Source organism: Alligator mississippiensis, chromosome 1 (genome assembly GCF_030867095.1).
Source record: "Alligator mississippiensis isolate rAllMis1 chromosome 1, rAllMis1, whole genome shotgun sequence".
NCBI lineage: Eukaryota > Metazoa > Chordata > Crocodylia > Alligatoridae > Alligator > Alligator mississippiensis.
Window position 1 is genome coordinate 167,649,982 of NC_081824.1, and position 21,558 is coordinate 167,671,539.

At 42.2% G+C, this 21,558-nt stretch overlaps 1 protein-coding gene across 1 annotated transcript in view; it reads left to right on the plus strand.

The window, feature by feature from the left end:
- Positions 1–21,558, plus strand: part of TTC27 (tetratricopeptide repeat domain 27) — a 228,411-nt gene that overhangs the window by 182,218 nt on the left and 24,635 nt on the right. The window contains exons 14-15 of the mRNA XM_014600026.3: positions 11,570–11,668; positions 13,445–13,497. Of these exons, the coding sequence (XP_014455512.1) occupies positions 11,570–11,668; positions 13,445–13,497 (152 nt within the window). The remainder of the gene's footprint in view (positions 1–11,569; positions 11,669–13,444; positions 13,498–21,558) is intronic.

Here is a 21,558-nt window from a genome sequence, read left to right on the forward strand (position 1 = left end):
CCTCCTGCCACTAATTAGCTTTCTGCAACAATCCACTTCTCAGGGCCATGCCAGAAGTCCAGCAGGCTGGATAGAGTGGCTTCATTGGCAAGATTAGGCCCAAAGACCATATGTTGGACACCCCTGATTTAAACCTATCCCATTGTCACAGAGTTGTGCTGAAGCAAGTTCTGTACTCAGCTGTAAGAACCAAAACCAGGTATTCAGCTTGTCATGTCAAATGAATTTCCTTTGTGAAACATCTGGTAATGGTAACCTTATACTTTACAACATTTTGCAGTAACTTATTTTAATGTCTGTATTAAGTGTTTAACCATTTACTCCACTGGAGAGGTGATTTTAGTGAAATTGGCTTTCTACACTGTTCCTTACAGGTTCTAAGGTATATAGCTACCATTTCATTTGGCTACAGGAATCTCTCTCTCCCCAGTGCCATGAAGTTGTTTGTTGTCTATCTGCCTTTGAAGAGATCTAGAACTATTACTATGCTTGTGGCTGTGGCCGTGGCCATTCATTCATATTATAGTAATGTCTGAAGGCCTCAGTCAAAATCAAAGTCCTGATCTGTCTAGCATTGACTGAACATATAGTCAATGATATTAAGGTAAACTTTCCAGCAAAAGAGTTCTCATTTAGGTGACCTGACCAGAGGGAGGGCATGCTGTACCCAAACTACACAGTTTGTCCAATGAGACCTTGCTTCTTACATATTTCCTGGACCATTTTGGCTACAACACTCCAAGCAGGGAGTCAAACCAGAACCAAAGATTCAGTCTGAACCAGTTCTTTGACACTTGATACCTCCTCCCAACTAGGCACTGAGCCATTGAGGACTACTTGTACTTTTACAGTACTTTCATCTAGTCTGTATTTCCTTATTGTGTTAAAGAGAATGTCATGAGAGACAGTATCAAAAGCCTTGCTATAGTCAAGGTACATAACATCCACTGCTCTGTCCCCATCCGCAGAGCTTGTCACCTTAGTCATGGTGAATCCATGCTGGCTGTTCCTGATCACCTTGTTTTCTTCTAGGTGCTTCACAGTGGAGTCCTTGAGTACCTGCTCAGTGATCTTTCCAGGTATCGAGGACAGGCTGACTAGTCTGTAGTTCCCTGGTTTTATAAGGGACTTGTGTTTTCTCTGTTCTTCCTTTTACTTTTGACATAGTTGTAGAATCCCTTTTAATTGCCTTTTATGTCCCTTACTAGCTGCATCTCAAATACTAGTTGTAGCACATTTTCTATATATTATAAGGGAACAGAATAGGAATGAAAAGAGACCAGCCCACAAATGTAAGGGAAGGGGAAAAGAAGAGAAGGAGTTGCTTGTGCTCTGTTTTCTTCTGACAACCTACCAAATAAAAACTAATTAGTAAGTAAATAGTTGTAAAAGGTGGCATTCATGTGACTTCTCACTGATCCTGCCAGGAAGGACTGCTGTATCCGTTCCCTCCTCTTGCAAAACCAACTATTTAGCTGCTCAACAAGTGACCATTAGTGAAATAATGGGCATGTTTAACCTCCATGGAGAATAGATAGACTTCCTTTTGCATATATTATGAGTCAAGGCAACACTTTGTTTAACAAATGTGTGGACAAAAATGGAAATGCTTCATTCAAAAGAAGTTGAAATCAATGGAATTATTCTGAAATCAAAGTTTGCATATGCCAGAAATTGAAAGGTCAGTTAATCAGTTGGACTCTCTTCTTAAAGCTCATGACCTGTGCAGAGAGAAAAAGAGATCTGAACAAAAGAAAGCCCATAAAAAGATAGGGCCACATCGTGAGTCATTTGCAGATGAGCCATATCTCAATAAGAAGGAAGATACATTCAAATACTGGGAACACCAGAAAAATGCTATGCATGAACTGTATCAACTGGCAGAAATTGTAATAACAGTTCCTGGAACACAAGTGAGTGTTGAAAGACCCTTTTCAGTCTCAGATTTATTCTGTATGCCCAGAGGTCCAATATGACAGAGCAGATATTAGAAGATGTTATTTTAGTTTGATCAGACAAATTGTTCATGAAAAGTAATTGTTTTGACAACACAAACCCTGCCAAAGTTGTGTAAAGTTGAAGTCAAATGCAGTCAAGTTAAAAAAAAAACATGTAAAACTTTAAGTATTACAAAGTAAAAAATATTTGTTTAATAGCCTATTTCATATTCTGAAATGAGTAAATTACCTCTATGCTATACGTGAAAGAAATTAGAACCAGTGTGAACTAGTAACCAAACCACGATTTTTTTTTTTGATAGCTTGAACCGGAGCTGAACTTGAACCAACTTAATTCATCTGAATCAAACCCAAATAAATACTGGTTCGGTTCCCTAATGCCAGCTTGATTACTGAACATATAGTTAAAGGTAGTCCCTGTTCTGAAGAGTTTACCTGGATGAGATGGACGAAGGAAATAATATCCCCATGAATGACTGGTGCCTCCCAAGACTGGGGGTGCATCATGGTGGTGAGTGGTGAGCAGGGAGCACCTGCAGATGCCGCTGGCCGTGTCAGTGGCAACAGGGGATGGGTGGCAAGCAGCAACTGCCCACAGAAGCCAGTGGTGGCTTTGGCAGCTGCCAGTGTCAGGGGTGGCATGTGTGTGTCCCCCCCCACGTGTCGCCTGTGGTTATCCCTATTGTACAGATGGCTAAGTGAGGCATAGAGATATTAAGTGACTAGCCTGTAGTCACATAACAAGTCTATGGTAGAGCAGGAAATGAGCCCAGATCTTCAGAGTGCCTTAATAATACCTTAATACTCAGTTTGAAGAACTTTTACTCAAGCTCACCCTTTCTAAATATTAAGGTAACTGGGGTTTTTTGTATTCTTTTTTGTTTGTTAGAAATATTTTTCTGTTTCTCTGCTTTTGACACTCTCTGGAATTAGTGCAGCTTGGGACCTTGCCCTTACAGTTTTGACTGGTTTTATTATATACACCTAAACCTTCCCCTCTTCATAAAGAGATACATTTTTAGTCATCTTCACTTCTGGATTGGTGTTATGTTCAATTGCAGCTCCAACAAGACTCATCCTACAAAGGATTTCAGTGGTCTGTATTTATTTCCTTCCTGCCTTTATGATCTGTTACAGTACTCTTCATAACTGTTCCCCAGGCCTGTAAGAAGATGTGATATAGTCCCCCCCTTCAGATCTCTTCTCTTTCCACAGCCAGTACTTGGAGTTTCGTACAAACTAATCTTCCTCCAGTCTTCCTGTAGAATAAATGTTAGGGCCTTTCCCCTACACTTTTAAAGTTTACATTTCAAAATGCTTCAATGCTTAATTCATTTGATTCTAGTGCAGGGGTGGCTGACCTGCAGCAAACATGCCATAAGAATGTAAGAACTGCCATTTACTAGGTCAGACCATAGGTCTATCTTGTGCAGCATCCTATATCACACAGTGGCAGAGAGCAGATGCTGAAAGAGAGAGTGTGAAGCCTGTTACCAGGGGTTTTTTCCACTGTTCTTCCACTGACAGCCTCCAACATTTAAAATGTAGGAAGTTCTGATTCAGAAGCTCTATCCCTAACTCTGATACACCGTTTCTTCAGGCATTTGTCCTGTCCCTTTTTTGCATCTGTTTGAACTGTCAGCTTCTACAACATTTTGTGCCAATGAGTTCCACACTTCAGTTACACGCTTTGTGAAAAACTGCCTTTTGTTAGTTTCTTACCTACCTACTGGTTTTATTTTGTGATCCCTAGTTCTTCTGTCTGTGGGTAGCACACAAGGTCAGAGAGGAGACAGGCAACACAACTGCAGAAAGTAGAGCAGCAGATTGGGCAGGGGAAGGGGATTAGAATGGTGCTCAGGAAGGGTTCAGGGCAATTTTTGGCAACACATGCCAGAAAGGTTGGCCACCTGCTGTTCTAGTGAGTCAGAGTCCTGTTCTTAATCATGCATGGATATCAGATCACTATATATCTTGGAATCTAAAATGGAAGAAAAATCTATCCTCATCTTTCTGTTCTCTGTCTCCCTCAGGTAATACAAATATGGTCAAATTCAAACACCATTACTCAGACAAAAGTCCATCTGAAGTCAGGTGGAGTTTTAGTGTTGGCCTTTTAAGCATAAAAGTAAAGTTTTCTGCTGAGAGAGGCTTTTTATTTTCTGTTTTATCCAAAAGAAGCTTAAAATGAAAGCCAATCCAAGAGAAATAAAAATGAACAGTTTTCTTCATTATAGGACAGAAAATTCTTTCTTCTTGCTACTAGGAATGTCTAGTTAAAAGGCAAAGCAAGACCAGTTGGGAGAATGAATACTACTCCATTTTCTTTTAAAGATCTGCCTAAAATGAATCCATACAAAAGGCTTAGCACAAGGAAAAGTCATGATAATTAATAGTCCACACAGCTGTGAATGATTCGGGTAAATATGTTATATATTGCATATAATCTAGTCTTCCTTTACAGCATTGATCAAAAAAGTTTCTGATTTTTTTTTCTGAATCTCATCTAGTGCTTTTCTAAAATATGGATGTTGTTTTTGTTTGTTTATTTAGGTAGAGAAATTGATCATTCTTCCTTATAGGTTTTTTTGAGTCTGCTCCCTGGGGACTAAGGTATCTGACTGATATTTTCAGTGCTAGGACTTGCGTAGAATGGTCTGGGGTCATCCCAACAATAGTTGGCAGCTATATAATCATCCAGTAAGACCATTTAACATGTGTGCAGTTCCCCTCATACTGTTGACTCATTACAGCATAACAATAAAATGGAAAGGAAAAGCAGTCAGTTAATTATCTCTGTCAGGGCCTCACTGGAGTGACCTAATTACTGACCAGGCTATGTCTGGTTGTCTATAATCAGAAGAATGCTTGCAACAATGGCTCATTTAGCTGTAATTGCATGCAAATAGTTTCAAATATAAACTGTGCATGAGACTGTGTTGAATTTTAGCAATGTGGAAAGTTTGAATAGTCTGTTGTATACTATTACTGACATAATTTGAGACCAGAAAAAGCACAAGTGATGAATTTCTTAAAGGACTCATTTTACAGTTTAACTCATTAAGTGATTGATTTACTTGTAAATTCTCTGAGTTCTTTATTCAGAGATGAAGCCTATAACATTTAGAGAGGACACTAAGACTCAGATTTTGTTTTACCTGTAAAACTCAGGCTAGAAATAGATGTTACCAAATGAAGCAGATTTCCTGTACCATGATGTGTTGCAGCACAGCTCATCCACTTCACTGGATTGAAACATGCATCTCCCTTTGTCCCACCCTTGATGGTGATCTTCCTGCTTTCCCTTTGATCGTGGGGAGTGGGTCTGGCTGAGCAGGAAAAGTGGGGCTTTCCCACTTATGGAGAGACACCCAAAATTCCCTTTTGTCACTCCACTGATTTTCCTTTCATGTGGCAAGACAAATGGTAGCAACATCTTTTTGCTCACAGTTTGCCCCAAATATTTAATGGTGGCACAAATGAAATGTCAGTCTGTTTCCACCCTCAGTTCCATATTTCAGTTATACAAGTTGGGATAAGAGAATCCATAATTGCCTTGCAGTTTGATATCTTATAGATGGAAGGAACAATGTCCAAAGCCAGGGTTATAATGAGCTGCCAAACTAAGAGGAAAAAAATATTTTTATTCCCATTACTTTAGATAATCTTCTCTAAGCTTTATTGTTTGAGAAAGCAATTCAACATACTATCAAAAGGAATATAGTTCTTAGCTTGAACACAAATTATTTATTAACCAAACATAAGGAGTTCTCAAGCTCTCAATAACTTGCCCATCTTCAGACCAGTTTTGTGACATCCATGTATTTATTTATTCTAACTGTAAGCAGATCAAAAAGCTTGTCCAATAAGTTATCTAACAATTACAGCATCTTTTGGAAATATCTACTGTGGTTAGGTCTAATGGCTCATGATTCTGATATCATATAATAAACACTTCTCCATAATGATTCATTACAAGTTTTCATCTTCTTGAAAGAGAATATTTCAGTTAATGTTTTGGGCTATCACCTTCAACTACCAGATCACAAGATATTTTAATTGGAGCTTGGCAGGAACAAAAACATCCTTTTTCTGGATTAATCAAACTAAATTGTTTGACTTTTAACTTTGTATGATAGCCTGTTTGGATTTGAAGCAGGTAGCTCATCGCTTAGCATTGGGAAAACTATTATACTGTGGAAATAAATTTGCCATAAAGTGCAACTAGATTTCAAGCTTCAAATAATGCAATGAAAGTGTTATACTCAGAATTCTCTTTTGCATATCAGTCATCCTTTTAGTGACTGGCAGTGGGACAGAGGTAACTTAAATAACTAAACAGAGTTGAACTAGAAGCTCCCATCATAGAGTAGGCCTCTGTACCATGAGAATTTTGTAGTTTAAAGCTATCAGTGTGGAGTATTTAAGAGGAACATAATTTCTGGGCAGACTGACTGCAGGAAATGAACGATTAAAAAACATATTCAGATAATGCTTTTCTCAAGGGTCTCCTTGACTCTAATCATAACTACAAACTTTTAAAAATAATTTCTTTAGACAGGATTACAGGCTATTGCGTCTACATGCACGTAAATAGTATGTATTTAAGTAGTATGATATCTCTAGAGCCCAAGTTTTAATTTTATATCATAGAACCTGAAAAATTAAAATTGTGGTGTATATGTGTATTTAAGGAGTAGGAATTTCTCAATTTTCACAGGTTATTGATATCGAAACACTGTTTTCCATATTTAAAGATATTTATAATACATATTATTTGGAAAGCATTTTCCCAGTGATTTAAAGAGAATTATAACCCTTTAGTTTCTTATTACAAAGTTGCCTTCAAATTCCAGATTTCAGATTTAGACAAAGCCTAAATTATCTTCATGTGCTTGCATCTGCTCTAAGTTTTGAAAAGAAGAAAAGTTTAGTTAATTCTTATCTCTATTTTCCTTATCAGTGACCAAACATGAGCTTCAAGTCAGCAACTTTATGCAGTGGCAGACTGATTGGGGGCAGGGAGGCAGCCATGGCCCCCAGGCGCCTGCCGGGGTGGGGGGGCTGCCCGGGCCCTTCAGAGTTCTTATCACACAATGTGACTAGGGCCGGCCCGTCCTGTCTGTGAAACCTGCGGGCACAGGGGACACTGCACAGCCGGCGGTGGTGGCCACGTTTATTCTGTAACCTGCCCACCTGCCCCATGGATTGGATGTTTAGTTACCTGTTCCAGCCAACCCCTCCCCCCGCATGCAGTGTGCCGGGAGTTTCACTTCCTTCATTTCATTTCCTTTAGTTACCAGCTGAAACAGGTAACCAAACGGGCCGGGGCGGGAAACGTTAAGTATTGCTACGAGAAGGATGGGGAGCGGGGGACACAAATGCAAGCATTAGCCCCTTATGCCAAAAAAGAACTTTAACCTAGTTCTGCAAGCCTCAACAGAATTCTTTTTTGAATATCTGACAAAGTTCCTTATACTACCTTTTAGTTGGTCACTTGCTTCAGAGAAATTATTACATCAGCCAGTAGAGGCAACAGATTTGATGCCCTACCTAATAACATTCTTATCATTCCTTCCACACAGAATTGTTCTAAACTCCATCTTTTAAACATGATTCTTAATAACATGTTCAGTGTTTATCTAATGCTAAAATGTTATTTTCCTCCTTTTCTAATCACAGATACCTGCAGGCAGTATACATACCCTTTCTAAATGTCCAAAGGACACCTAAACATTATTTCAGTAAAGCAGAAGACTGAAAAAATATAATTTATTAGTTGTTGTCAAGGGATTTATCATGGAGCATTTATTCAGGACCTCTTACCTTATCTGGCCTCTCTGAATACCCCGGAAGTCAACCTAGAGTGTCTTCTAGAGTAAGGAGAAGCTGAAGCTCCTTCTGATGTTGAGATCTTGGCCTTTCAGTTCCTGACCCTCCGTGGTTTTTCTGTGGCCCATCTTCAGAAGGGAAATGGGAAACATGGTGTGTAGGTTTCATAGACATTAGCTGATAGCAAAAAAATGAGTGAGACTCAGAAATCTTAAGTTGTCTTCCCCCAGTCATGACCCCTTTACCACCATCCCCTCCAACTGTCTGAATCTTATTATCTGTTCTTCACTGCTGATTCTTTGCCCCAGTCTCCACTCCCCATGCCTTTACATCCCATGCTGGGCTCTCCATTTACATCTTTTCTCCACTATTTTCAATTCCAGGCTTTTTTTCAGCTGCTAATCCGAGCCTTGTACTCTTCTGTTTCCTTATCCCCATATCCCCATTACCTTTGCCCAGCCAGTTCCAGGTCCCCTTGCAAGAAACTTTTCTGGTCTGTCCCTTACCTTGCCTCCAGTCAAGCCCAAACCCACGTGCCTCATCCCCACTGCCCTCTCATCTCACTCGGTTCAAAAGTACATCCTTTAGTCCTAATGTGTCCCCAGCATAGCACCTTCTTTAAGTGTCCCCGAGTTCCAGCTTTTTTTTCCCCCCCAACAGCCTCTGTGTCCCTTCTCCTCTTCTCATCTGTGCTAAACTTCTCACAGTGTCTCCCCAACTAAGATTTAGCTCTTGTTCTCTTTATATTTAAGTCAAGCACCTTTCACCCCCATGTTATCTGAGCCTAGCAGCTATTGCACTAAAAGTAAAAAAACAAACAAGCTCCTTATTTTCACTTGCTTTATCAAGATCCACCACAGCGTGCAGCAGCCCAGAGCTACAATTGCAGTGTGTCCTAGTCAGTCCTAGCCTGCAGCATACTCAGTGAACACAAAACCTTTGGGTAGTTGAACTGTTAACTCTACAGAAGTTCTTAATGTTTTCACAATTGAGGTACCCCTTGGAAAATGCCAGCTCCCAGTTTTCATGCGTTTTTTGACTAAAGAAAAATAATAGAGCAGTTTTTCTGTTACAAAAAACTTGGAAAGACCACAGCAGGTCAGAATGACTTTAATACTATGGACTCATTTTTGAAATCTCTGGGTTTATCTTGTGAATCATATTTGCCCATCTAACCGTTCTAATATTGTGCAGCACCTTGTGGCACCCTTAAAAAAGATCTCAAGGCACCCCGTGGTGCTGCAGCACCTTGGTTGAGAATTACTGCTCTACAGTTTCTGCTGAGAATATGTGAAATGTGTTTTTCTTTGTCAAAATCTTAGTAACTTGTATATATTTGAATGAATTTTCATGGGAATAGCAAAGGATCATCCTTGATGTAAAGGTAACTCTCTGACAAACTTCAAATCTCTGCTCCTAAGCAAAACATTGCCTGCATGGTGCTTACCAAAGAAAAGATTACCAGAATTTTTGATATGGCCGAAACAACTTTGTTTTCCCTAGTCTTATTCTGGAAATGGCTGGAGCGCTTCACCTGAAAAAATCCCCTAAAAACCAAGAACAGTCTTATACAGAAACCCAGCATCAAGAATTGCACCCCAGAACAGTTAAAGTTTGTTAGATCTACGCACATCTGTGCACGCAACCTTAATGGCAGGCAGTTTCTGTCTATCATATAATTTTCTTCTGCGGTGATTTTTATTACTTCAGGTAGAAAATACCAATAATTGCAGGCCTTTGACCTACAGCAACTGCACATCAGCTTGAGAAATCTCTTTTGCTTACTGGTGCACTTCACTTGGGCAATGACATTTCCTAGATTGGAGTCAAGCAAACTGAGGCTCTTTGTGTTTGGAGTAAGGGTATTTAATGGTCTGTAATGGTTCAGACCTGATGTTTCAGTTGTAAAGCATGCCAAGTGATGAATAGTGAAGAGGCCAGAGGCTGGTATGCATGCAAGAAAGGCAGTCACTGAAGATGTAAATTGAGGAGTCAGTGTGTGAGACAAGCTAGGGGGCAGGGGGAAGGGGAATGAAAGTAGCAGGTAAATAGTGGAGAGGTACCTGCAGAATCAGATGTCAGGCAGGTTATACTGTATCTTAAATCCAATGTTTATATTTAGTCCATGATTAGTCTAGGAGATTTATGAAGTGAAGTTCATAGGCTTGTCTTTGAAAAGTGTTTTGTAAATTCCCTTTCAGTATTTGAACTGACAGATTGGAGAGAGTGGTTTTACTTGTGAGAAATGTGTCCCCGCAGATAATTGGGTATTTTGGGGTCTGATAGATTTCCGATGTGCATTCATTCTGGTGCGCAGTTGTTGTTTGGTCTCTCCTATGTATTTTCCATCAGGGCATTTGGTGCATTGGATGAGATATATTATATTTCTGGAGGTGCCACTGTAGGATCCAGGAATGCTGATGGTTCTGTTGTGGGGTGTAGTAATTGTGGGAGTGGTAGAGATGTGTTGGCAGGTTTTGCGTTTCTTGTCCTGGCACGGTCTGGATCCATTCGGTGTGTTTTGGACCTGAGGAAGTTTGCTTCTGGTGTTTGCAAGGTTTGATGTGTGTTTAAAGGAAAAACTCATCCTAGCCATTAATCCCCCTGCACCCCAGCCTGTCTCAACCATTGACTGCTCAATTTACATCTTCACTGACTGTCTTTCTTGCATGCAGACCAGCTTCTGGCTTCTTTACTATTCATTCCATCCAGGACTATTCATCATGAATTAAGAGCAACATAATCTGACACATTTTTTTCTTTCTTTTAAAATGGTGATTCTTTCCATTAATCTTATCTTGGCAGTTTGACTGAGGAAGTTTTGGCTTGGTTTGTTTTTTTGCACTAGATAGCAGAATCTGGAAAAATTCCCTAGCATTTCCTAAAAATATTATGAAGTATTAAAATCAGGTTTGCTTCCCCCCATCTTCTGCTTTAATTGAATATACAAGAGACCCAGAAAATGCTCTGTCAATGTATTTAGAACTCGATGCCTGTCTGAATTATATGACTTGCTCAGAAGCATCATACTCTATCACTTGCAGCTGTTGGCAAAGTTAGTATTTTGACAAACTTGTGCAGAGGCTTTTAAATATATACTTCAATAGGTCTCAAAAGAACTTGTCATGTTTTATGTTTCTCTGTAACACAAGTTGCACAAATATTATTAGAGTTGTTTGTAGGTTATTGCTGACTGAAGTTTGTTGGCAAGATTTCTCCATTGTTTAAAACAACAATTCTAAAGAATACGTTATTTGAGCAACTCTCTATATTTTAAAATTGTTGTTACTATTTAAAAAAATGGAATGAGTGAAAAAATAATATTGTAACCAAAATGTAAGAGCTATAATTTTGAAATATTATTTTAAATAATTTATGAATTTTTGTTAGAATATTTTTACAGATGCAGAACAAATTGTCTATCAGTAAGAATTCTGTTTATAGCCATGTCTCAAATTGCATATACTTTTCTCACAAGATATGACAAAATATGTACCCCTTTGCATATCATTCACTTCCATTTTCTAAACCAATGTACTTTGTTGTTCACTGTTAGACTCTGGCTGCAGTGGTGAATAAAGTGATTCCCATAGATTCTGTATGGTATATAAGATATTACCATTATAGTACAAGATTATATATGCGGTATAAGATAGAATGCAATGCTTTATGATAAAACCAACAAATGCTATATATATCTGAGCATGCAAGAACCTAAGGTTGTTTTGATTATGAGAACAGGTATGCTGAATTCCCTTTATTTTGTATTTTCTTTTTAGTTGGGTGTATGGTTTTCTTTGGGCTGTGCCTACTTAGCTTTGGAAGGCTATGAAGGTGCTGCCAGAGCATTTCAGCGTTGTGTGACATTGGAACCTGACGTATGTATTATTCATCAAAGAATGTGTTCACTCTCTACTCATGTAATAGTTTATCTGAAAGCAAGAAGGATGTCTATGACCAAGAAATATTTTGATCTATTCCTTTACTCTGTGAGTAAAGCAGATGTGTTAAAAAAAAGGTCTTCAGTTGCATCTGCTGCTTTTAACCAGTTTTTCTGTGAAATTGTTACACTACTCTCCATTAGAATCATTCATTAAAGAAATGGTAGAGAATTGGCCTTTGTCATGGTACTTAAACATGAAGCTATAGTTAGTTCATGAGCGCCAGAGGCATTTATTATTCATTTTACAGGCAAGCATCAAACCAGCTTGTGTCCAGCAGTGCAACGTGAGCAAGCTTAAAAAGGGCAGGATGACAGCTGGATACCCCTTTTAAAGTACATGTGTATTTGATGAAGGTGAAGATGCTTACAACCTTACAGGAATTGTGATGGCAACCATCAATCCTGGATGGTGTATGCATGAAGGCCACCCAGACCTTCGATGCGTATGTCTGGGCAGGAATTTTTGGAGGAGTGGAGACTTTTCATCCTCCCTTTAGGCCACTGAGACAGAATCCAGACTGAGTCCAGATGTTTGGTGCCTCCATGGCTGTAGTTATGTGTGTCTGGAAATCAAACCCAGGTCTCTTGTGTGGTAGACAGGGCTTCTACCGCTGAACCACAGGGGTCTCCACCTCACAGGAATATTGTTTAAAAAAACAACAAGAAAAATAAGCAATAATCCAGCCTGGTTGTGCATAGTCTTTTACACATGAATATGAATTGTTAGAATACAGTGAATGACTTCCAACATTTATGGAAGCTATGGGCATTTATACACCTACTGTTTTTCCTACGACATGCTGGAGATCCGATTAATCGAGTCTGCTCCACACGTGAGCTGAGGTGAATTGCACTGTACTGTGTGCAGTTGTATAAGCAGCGAAATGCGCGTTAGCAGGCAGAAAATGGCAGCAGGGTACTTTTGAACTAAAGCACCTCTGAGGTGCTTTAGTTCAAAAGTGCGCCGTTGCCATTTTGTCAGCACTGACGCGCATTTTGCCACTTATACAACTGCAAGTGTCGCAGCGTCAGGTGCTTTTCAAAGCGCCCGGCATTGCAGCACTTGCGTGTGTAAAAATGCCTGATGTTCTTTGTTTGCTGATGTAGCTTAGTCCTGTCCACATTCACATGAGCAGAGCAGGTCACTTCCCAGTGGCTTAAACATGGATTTAATATGTGGGTAAACAACACAGAATTGGGCTTTTAGTTACAGCAGATGAAATCTCGTGGGTAGAAATCTACCACAAGCTCTCTGCACCACTTTTAAGTCTCGTAAAAGGCTCCACAACACATCTTACATGGGACTTAACTGCTCTGTAGGCCTGATGCTATCACATACCTCAGGGGTAATTTTCACTAAAGTATTCTGGATCTGTTCTTCCACTGAGTTTATACCAGTTATCCATCCTCTGACCTTGATGGCCTTACCCCAAATTTGCATATACGTAAATGTAGCTCAGCATGTCAATCCAGAACAGAAATTATTTTAACATTTCTATTATAAAAATACCTGTTCGTGAAGCATATTTTACATTATTGATATTATTACCATCTCAGTACTTACTATATTGTGAATGTGCATTTATTAATGCATGTACATGTGTGTGATGAGCAAAATTGATAGTGTCAACTGCTTTTATAATAGCTTCATTCAAATGATTTTTCCCAAATAAGTGGATTTTTTTAACCGTCTCCCATGTTGTGATTGCAGAATGCTGAGGCCTGGAACAATTTATCAACTGCGTATATCAGATTAAAACAGAAGTAAGTACTTCAAAGGGATTAGAGAAAACTGCTTCCAAAATAAATACTTCTGATTTCCTTTCCTCCAGCACTGAACATATTATTCTCATGATGTGGTTACTCATTAATGCTAGTTCTTTTTCTTTCAGTCCAGTCTCCCTCATGGTCTCCTACAATGATACCAATTAGAAGTCAATCACATTTCATTTACAGAAAATATATTTTAATATTCTTTGTAAAGAAAGCAGTAATTTGAACCCAAAGTTGTTAAATGCTTTAATTCATCACTCATGATATTCTAAGTAAAGACCAATGAAAATTACTCATATAAAGATTGTAAACTAATTGGAATGAAGCCAAAAAAGACCTGTCCATTTAAAAAACAGACTACATATTCAACCTTATATTGATTCATGCTATATTCATCTCAGGAGATTTGAGGGAAAAACAAGCAGTTTATTATTCACATCATGAAAGCAGATGTAGATCCGTTTACATAATAGTCTACTTGTTCTTTTCCTTCCAAATTAACCATTAATATAAGAAGACCTAACTAAGGACAATTTATTAATTAATTTTGTTTCTTGAGTCATTATTGAATTAATCCTCTTGATAGATATACCTTTTCAATAACATAGTTTTTGCAAGTGCTAAGTATTTAAGAACAGTATTACTAAGATAATACTCTATACTTGGACTTTGTCTCTGTTTATCTTATACCAAAAAGAAGGAAACTTGAGAATAAAAAGTATCAAAATGAATGTATTGAAACTGGCTATGTTCCATTTTAAAATCTCATACAAATTTAATACAAGTAAAATTGTATTTGTGTAAAAGTTTAGGAAACAAACTAAAGAGGAGACAAAGAAACAGTGAGTTCACACTAAATGGTAAACACACAAAATAAATTGTAAAGAAACACATTGTAGATGGGGAGACAGAAAGAAGAGACTGAAGGACAGAATGACTACTCAGGCTGAAAAGAGGAATAGAAATAAGCATAGAGACCCAGCTTGCTTAACTAAGTGTCCTTTGCAGCAGTTCCTTGCATCTCCATGGACATGTCTTGAAGGAGCTTCACAATCAATTACAAAAATCAGAGAGATGAAATTATACAATATCTCATTTATTAATTTTCCCCATTGCATTCAGAAAAATAAAACCCATTCTTTGTCAGAGTGATAATAACACAGTCACTCAGATTTCACAGTTTTCGGTGTTTTCTCCTCCCATCAGACTGATTAACTCTCACTTCCCAACTTCTAAAAGTATGTTGGGGCACTTCATACCAGACACACCCTTTTTATATCCCACCATTTAGAATTGTTATTAACCAAAATAACACTTTCTCTGTCCATTCACAGCATAGGGTATAAGCAGTATTAAGGAATCAGTTCTACTTTCTTTTTTTACTTCATTATTATGACTCTGCTTTTGTGATGATATCAGAGAAACATAAGAAAAATTGTGAAATATTTGATGCCTGTAAAAAAAAAAAAAAAAAAAAAGTGTTAGATAAGATTTTTATTCTTCAAGCGGTTGTCCAGTCGCTGTGGGTCATTCTGTGTTTCCCATACATGTGAGCCTGGAATCTTTTAATCAGTGTATATTTTGGAAACAGCCCAACATTCTCACATTCTCCTTACCTGCTGTGAGGACACAATGGGCTGAATTAGCTCCAACTCCCAGTCATTTCTTCCTTATTGCAAGAGCAACAAGACAGAGCTACAAAGTGTCCGTGGGTTTCTTCCGCGTGTTTTAAACTTTTAGGAAATGATTTTACAGCTGAGGCTTACGTGTGCAAGAAATAGCTCGCTTTAGGTCTGGCAGAGTAGCTCTTCCAACTAATTATCCATTTGAATACTGATTCTGCACTGAGTGCATTTGTGCAGCTTCAGAAGTGTAACTGTTGCACTATAACCTTAAGTTCTACCTTATTCTAGTAGTGTTACATTTGTGTATGTTTTTGTACGTCTTTTATATCATTTTAAAGAGCCAGCGAACAAAAAGAAAATTAAAAATTGAATTGGGAGAAGAAGATGGCAGGAATCTTAGAGTTTCATCTTGAAGTTGTTCAAGAATAGTCTCAAACAGTCTCTAAAGACTGCAAGGGAACAGATCATACATATCAAATGTCTTGAAGGAGATCTGAGTAGTTCTTTTCACACCTGGCCTTTGCATCTACTACAGCTGTTGCAGCTTCTTGTGAAAAATCCACACAGGTTTGTCTGCCTTTAACATAATGTTTAGAGAAAGGAACCACATAAAAGATGTTCTTGTAAGCAGTATATAGATACACCATTAAGATAAATATTGATAAATATTGATAAATATTATCAACCTCTACTGGCTAAATATAACTTTCTACAGTAGAATATTATGCAACAAAGAAATTCCCTCAAAATGTTAGGGATGAAGTAAATGCTGGTGCCTGAAAAGGCCAGTTGCTGGCAAAGCTGTATAGTCAGCATCTTTAGATGCTTCCAGCACTGTTGTTAGAACAGTAGCTACAGCAGGAACTATGTATAGGTCATAGTGGTTGTACTTTTTGGAAACTCCAAAAAAAAATCTTAGACAACCGTGGAGAGCCACAAATTGTAGCCAGAAGACAGATTTTGAATTTAAGTGACCCTTTGCTTTTTTGGCCTGTATGCCACTCCAGAAGGGAAGTATTCAAAGCCTCCATCTTTCTCTAGGCAAAGGACTCCAGTGTCCTGACATCAGTATCTTGAAAAAGCTTCCAGCTCTTACAAGAAAAGCCTTGCTTTTAGAAGCAGAGTGCCCTGCTCACACCTTGTTCATAGGCACAAACCACTAATCATTAGGTTAGGGACCAGATATTATGTTTCTTTTGGCAAGCTTTTCTTTTTTCAGAAGCAGTTATAACCAACTAGAGGAAGTTGGAAGTTATTCAGCAAGAATATTTAATCTAAACTAGTTTGTCTAATCCCAAACTTCCCTTAGTCTTTCCCATTTGAGGGATCCCTCATGACAGCGTTGAAGGTGGACAAAGACCTCCTCTTTCTTTTAGTTATTTTTTATCAGTGGGATAAATTTCATAGATTTCATACACATTAGGGCTGGAAGAGACCCCAGAGGATCATCGAGTCCAGCCCCCTGCCCAGGGGCAGGAAGTCAGCAGGAATCATAGGATCCCAGCAAGATGAACATCCAAAAGTGTCTTGAAGGCCTTCAAAGTGGGTGCTTGAACCACCTCCAGCAGCAGTCTATTCCAAACCTTGGGAGCTTGGACAGTAAAGAAGTTCTTCCTTATGTCCAGCCTGAATCTGTCGCAGTGGAGTTTGTGACCATTCAATCTTGTCATCCCTTGGGTTGCTCTGGTGAACAGACATTCCCCCAGACCATGGTGAACACCCCTGATAAACTTGTAGGTGGCCACCAGATCGCCCCTGAGCCTGCGCTTTTCCAGGCTGAAGAGTCCCATAGCTCTCAGCCTGTCATTGTAAGGTCTGTTTTCCTGACCTCTGATCATGCGCGTGGCTCTCCTCTGGACTCTCTCAAGATTCTCCACATCCATTTTGAATTGTGGAGCCCAAAACTGGATGCAGTACTCTAGCTGTGGCCTCACCAAGTCTGAGTACAATGAGAGAATGACATCCCGGGATTTGCTTGAGAAGCATCTATGGATGCAAGCCAGCGTTTTGCTTCCCTTACTGGCCGCAGCACCACATTGAAGGCTCATGTTCATCTTGTGGTCAATCATGACCCCCAAGTCCCTTTCATCTAGTGCTAACCAGCGTAGCAGTACCGAGCCTATAAGCATGCTGCAGCTTTTTCCTCCCAAGGTGGAGAACCTTGCATTTTTTGGTGTTAAACACCATCAGGTTGTCATCTGCCCATTTCATGAGCATGTCAAGATCTGCCTGGATCGCCCTCCTGTCCTCAGGTGTGGATGCTTAATCCAGAGTTTGGTGTCATCAGCGAACTTGGCCAGCCCGCTTCTGACACCAATGTCTACATCATTGATGAAGATGTTAAAAAGTAAAGGCCCTAGGACAGAGCCTTGAGGGATCCCACTGGTCACAGTGCACCACAACGATTGACTTCCATCAACCACCAACCTCCGGGTCCTGCCACAGAGCCAGTTCCCCAACCAGCAGATCCTAGTGCAGTCAAAGCTGCAGTTAGCCACTTTTGTCAAGAGGTGGTCATGGGATACCAGATTGAAGGCTTTTTTAAAGACAAGATATATGACATCAATCTCATCCCCCTTGTCCAGGTAATAGGTCACCTGGTTGTAAAAGGAAATGAGATTGGTCAAGCAAGACCTACCCGCAACAAACCCGTGCTGGGTATCCCTCAGGATATTGCCGTCAGCTAGCCTGTATAGGATGGCCTCTTTGATAATCTTTTCCAAAACCTGCCCCAGGTTAGAGGTCAGGCTGATGGGCCTATAGTTTGCCGGATCCACTTTCCTCCCTTTTTTGAACATAGGCACCACATTGGCCTTCTTCCAATTGTTGGGCACTTCACCAGAGCACCAGGAGTTCTCAAAGATCCTTGCCAGGGGCTGAGCTACGACGCTTGCTCTTTGAGTACCCTTGGGTGTAAACTGAGGGGCCAGCTGACTTGAAGGTGTCCAGCCTATCAAGGTATTCCTTCATGAGGTCAGCTTTGATGGATGATAAGTAATCTCCCTCACCCGGGCCTCCGTGTCCTATGGGACTGGTGAAAAACTGATGCAAAGTACCCATTTAATAGGTTGGCTTTTTCCTGGGCATCGGTTGTCAGTTGTCCCATCTCGTTTAGCAGGCATCCAATGTTGCCCTTGCTTTTCCTCCAGCTCCCCACATATTTAAAAAAGGACTTTTTATTGTCCTTAATATTTGTAGCTAGTTGGAGTTGCCTCGCAGCCTTGGCTTTCCTGGTTTGCTCTCTGCGGGTCCGGACCAGAGCAGAGTATTCCTCCTTGGTGGTGGTTCCAGTCTTCCATCCTTTGTAGGTCTTCCTTTTAAGATGCAGGAGGTCCGCTAGTTCCCTGGAGAGCTAAGGGGGCTGCTGCACCCTTTTGCTGCCTTTCCTCCGAGACGGGATAGACTTTGCTTGTGCATCCAGGATTGCTCCCTTGAGGAGCAACCACCCTTCCTGAACTCCCCTCCCCTTTAGGGCCTTGCTGACAAGCCTCCTGAGCTTGTCAAAGTCAGCTTTCCTGAAGTCGAGGACTTCCGTATTACTGACTGACTTGCCAGCTTGATGGTGAAGGTGATCAGCTCGTGGTCACTGTCACCCAGATTCCCTTCAATCATTAGGTTGCTGATTAGGTCGTCCCCGGTTGCCAGTACCAGGTCGAGCAGTGCTTTACGTCTTGTCAGCCCATAGACTTCCTGCATCAGATGGAGGTCATCCACGCATGAGAGAGAGCTTTGCGACCGCTCGGATTTGGCTGAGCACTCCTCCCACAAGATGTCTGGGTAGTTAAAGTCTCCCATGACAACCTTGCACCGGGAGCACGCAGCCTCAGCCAATTCCCTAGCAGACTCCTGGTCAAGGTCTTGACCCTGGGTAGGGGGTCTGTAGTAGACTTCCACCATAGTATTCCCTGTGCCATGTTCCCCATGGATTTTAACCCGGAGGGTCTCAAGTCCACCGTGGGTGTCAATGTCAGCTTGCAGGGATGCGTAGCTTTCCTTGACATTAGAGAGCTATGCCCCTGTCCCTTTTGTCCACTCGATCCCTGCTGTACAGGGTATAGCCGTACAGTGGTCCAGTCATGGGTGGAGTCCCACCAGGTCTCCGTTATCCCTATGGTATCATAGTTATTTGCATTTAGCAGGAGGACAAGTTCCCCGTTTTTTCCCCAAGCTCCTGGCATTTGTGTATAGGCACACAAGTGTCCGCTTGAGGGCTCTTGCCTTGCCTACAGTTCATTCCAGGGCTGGTGCAGGGGTGGGCTCCCTTAAGTGCCTTGGCCTGCTGGCTTTGCAAGGGTTGCCCAGTGGGCCAGCAGTGGCGGTAGTGCCCCCATTCCCCAGCAGGCTTAGTTTAAAGCCCGGTAGAGCAGGTCAGCCAGTCTGGCTGAGAAGAGCCTCCTCCCCAGGGGAGAGAGGTGGAGGCCATCTCTTCCCAGCAGCTCGCTACCTCTCTCACCAAAGAGCGGACTGTGGTCATGGAAGCCAAAGCCTTCCTGATGACACCAGCACCATCGTCTTTGGTTCACTACCTGGATCCTCCTCTCCCTCCTTAGCCTGTAGTGCGAGACTGGGAGGATCAATAAGAACACCACCTGCGCCCCCAACCCCTTAAGCCCCACTCCCAAATTCCTGTAGTGCTTCATGACCCGGCTGGGAGTGCTCTGAGCCGTGTCGTTAGTGCCCACATGGATGAAGAGCATAGGGTAGTGGTCGGTGGGCTGAAAGAGTTCAGGGATCTTCACTGCAATGTCTCGGATCTGGGGTCCTGGGAAGCAACAGACTTCCCAGGCTAAGTGGTCGAGGCAGCAGATTGCCCCCTCAGTCCCCCTCAGGAGGGAGTCTCCCACGACAAAGACTTGGCATTTTGTCTTGGGGAGAGCGGGGGCGGTAGCTACAGTAGAACCCGTGTTGCCTGCAGGAGCTGGCAACTCAGCAGGCTCTGCTGGGGCTGCAAAAGGTTCATACCTGTTTCAAAGCTCCAGCAGTGGGGGGGGCCTTGGTGTGGTGGGCCTTGGGTCCCTTGACCACCTTGGTCCAACCCCTGGGCTGGACAGCATGGGAGGTCCTCGAGTCCTCCCCAGTCCTGGAAGGCGACCATCTCCCAGGGGAGAAGGGCCTGGCAGTAGGAGTCGACCTCCTGCTCACAGTCCCTGATGGCATGCAGTCTCTGGACTGCAGCCTAGAGCTCCTCCAGCTGGCGTGCCAGAGACCCCAGTAGGGAGCAGACCTCACAAAGGAAAGTGGCCATGCTTCCGGGCCACAGAGCCTGAAAAAGGGACAGGCAGTCCCCACAGCCGAGAGCCGGGGGCTCTGTCTGCGTGGAGCCCGGAACCAGGGGCTCCGTCTGGGTGGAGGCCTCAGACCCTGAGGGGAACCTCAGGGTATGGTGTGTGCCCACCTGTGTCATGCCACTGGTGGGCTGGCTACAGCTGGGACTGTCTACCCTAGGGGGCTCACACAGGGCCTCGGGCCTTCCCACTTGCCCTCCTGCTCAAACTCCCATGCTAACTCATGCGTTAGGCCCAGGAGCGCGCTTGTTTGCACAGCCTGTTCACGAGGCTCCAGTTGTGCGGCTCCCTGAAGGGCTGGGCCAAGTAGGAGCGGGGGGGGGGAGGGGGATGTGACCCTCCTCGGCCCACTCCCAGCTGACTAAGTTCCTCCCTCCGTGGGCCCCTGCTTACCTGCAGGCACGCTGGGGTTCATTGGGGGTCCTGGGGTCTCTGCTGGGGTCCCTAGGCTCACAGAGATGCAGTGGGTTTACACCCAAGCGTCTCGCACCAGAGCCAGGACGTGAATGAGGCTTCTGCCATTGCCAGGTCCTTTTTAAACTGTGCACATGCGCAGAAGGGCCAGCCGGCGCCTCTCTGTTCTTGGGGGGCTAAGAGGGGTCCTTCCCCTCCACCGAGGGAAGGAACAGGTGGGTAACCCCCCCTAACCTGGCTCGCACACCAGCAGCCAGGTCACGCGGCTCCCTGGGGGAGTGGGCCAAGTAGGAGCCAGGGCGGGGCATGACCCTCCTTGGCCCACTCAACCCACTCCCAGCTGACTGGGTCCCTCCCTCCATGGGCCCCTGCTTACATGCAGGCAGGCCGGGCCTCATCGGGGGTCCTGGGGTCTCTGCTGGGGTCCCTAGGCTCACTGGGGCGCAGCAGGCTTACACCCACACATCTTGCACCAGAGCTGGGACTCAAATGAACCGGTTTGAGAATTAAACCAGTTTGAGGATGAAATTAAGGATGGTACCTCCAGGGCTAGGGACAGAAGGTACATGTAAACCAATTTAAGTGATCAGGAACCAGGTTAAACCTGTAGGAGAATAGTGCGCTTAAACCACTTTCAAAATGGCAGTAGTTTAAAATAAACCTAGGTGGATGTAGTATCAGATTTAATTGATTTAGGTCAAACCGGTTTATGGAACTTCTGTCCCAGA